Here is a 1,670-nt window from a genome sequence, read left to right as displayed (position 1 = left end):
ATTTGTAAGCTATAGAGACAGTTTCTTTTGTTTTATTGTAATCTTCTTGTTCTTTGAGTCTTACTAATTCCCAATGGACCGTTAAATTTAATTTGTTTAACAGCATGCGTCTCTACGTTTTAAACTCTTCTTTATTATACGAATATATAAATATATTGAAATGTATTTTGATAGACTGAATTTTAATTGTGGATAAAATAATCTTTTTCTCCTCCGCAGACTTCGTCATGATTGCCGTGATCATGTTATCCTATCGGTACAAAATGAACCCGGACAACCTGGCGACTCCTCTGGCCGCGTCCATCGGCGACGTCGTGTCCATCAGCATTCTCTCCACAATCGCGTCGGAATTCTACAACAACATGAACAAACAACAATTGTGGGTGCTGTACGTCGTTCTAGGAATGTTCTTGGTGCTCATGCCGATTTGGATTGTAATCGTGCTGAAGAACTGTTACACGAGAAAAGTATTGAAGTCCGGTTGGGTGCCCATCTTGTCTGCTCTTCTGATCAGTGGGTTAGTAGCCAAAAAGTGGCATTTTACTTAGGTTTTACAATCCCAATAAACGGGAAAGAATTAAAATAGATTAAAATTTGTTAATTTATGGATTGAAATGGATTTGGCCTCCGTGAAAATGAATGCATTTCTATTTTTTCATAATACGAATATAATATAATATCCTTTTAGATTTAGTTGAATTAAAATAATGCATTTCCTAGTTACAACTTTTAATTGAATGACATTCATAATCCATTTTTACGGAAAAACTTTTTTTGAATTTAATTAAATAGAAAAAACTGCATTACCTATCTAAAATTTTAATATAACTAGTATTCACGATTTACTTTTTAAAGCTAAATTTTTTTTTATTGAATGGCATATAAAATGTGCTTCATGCAATTTCTATAAATAAATACAAAGGCATTGGGCATTGAAATAGATTTAGATTTTCAGAATTACGCATTCGCGACCGTTAAAATGAATTTAAAAAAAATCTATTTCAATCTATTCTCGTTTAGTCTCCAGTTTCTCTGGAGTCTTTCGAGGATTTTGTTTGAATTATCAAATCGTTCGTTTACGAATGTTTGAATCAATCTTTTCTTTACGCATTTATTTAATTTCATTGATTTAGTATTAATTATTATTTTTTTTGTTTTTTAATTTACATAATATGTCAATATAGTTACATTATTTCGTCTAATTGTATTTTTAATGTATCCATTAATTTCTGTTGCTCCTATTTTTAGCGGAGGCGGATTAGTTCTTGAGAGAATGATTGACTCCTATAAAGGATCCGAAGTCTTTCAGCCGGTGATTAACGGAATTGGCGGCAACTTAGTATCGGTGCAAGCGTCTCGAATGTCAACCATGTTGCACCAGTCTTCTATCATAGGAATCCTGCCGCCGCACGGCAAAATTTTAGTGACTCCGTGGGCCGCGCTCTTCGTAGGATGTACGTATAATTTCTTCCACGGAAAGAAAAGCGGCGGTCAAGGGCGTCCGCAGTATTTTTTCTAGAGGGGGGCATAATCCAAATTTTTAATACGAACTACCACGAAGAGCAAATTTTAGCTCTCTCACATTTGACAAACATATTTATTATTTGTAAAAATAAGAGATCAAATTTTAAATTTTCTTATACTCATTTGATTCCAGGGGGGGGGGGACA

At 33.8% G+C, this 1,670-nt stretch overlaps 1 protein-coding gene across 1 annotated transcript; it reads left to right on the top strand.

Moving 5' to 3' along the window:
• Nucleotides 1-224: 224 nt before the first annotated feature.
• LOC105458143 (solute carrier family 41 member 3-like) lies at nucleotides 225-1,506 on the top strand (the record flags this gene model as incomplete). The annotated part of the gene is made up of 2 exons (XM_011703225.1): nucleotides 225-517; nucleotides 1,249-1,506. Coding segments are annotated over exons 1-2 (548 nt in total), but the record flags the coding sequence as incomplete, so codon positions are not given.
• Nucleotides 1,507-1,670: the final 164 nt, after the last annotated feature.

Source organism: Wasmannia auropunctata, unplaced genomic scaffold, assembly GCF_000956235.1.
Source record: "Wasmannia auropunctata unplaced genomic scaffold, wasmannia.A_1.0 LD334645.1, whole genome shotgun sequence".
NCBI classification, from domain to species: Eukaryota; Metazoa; Arthropoda; class Insecta; order Hymenoptera; family Formicidae; genus Wasmannia; species Wasmannia auropunctata.
Note: the sequence above shows the minus strand (reverse complement) of the source record. Positions and strands in the feature narration are given on the sequence as shown.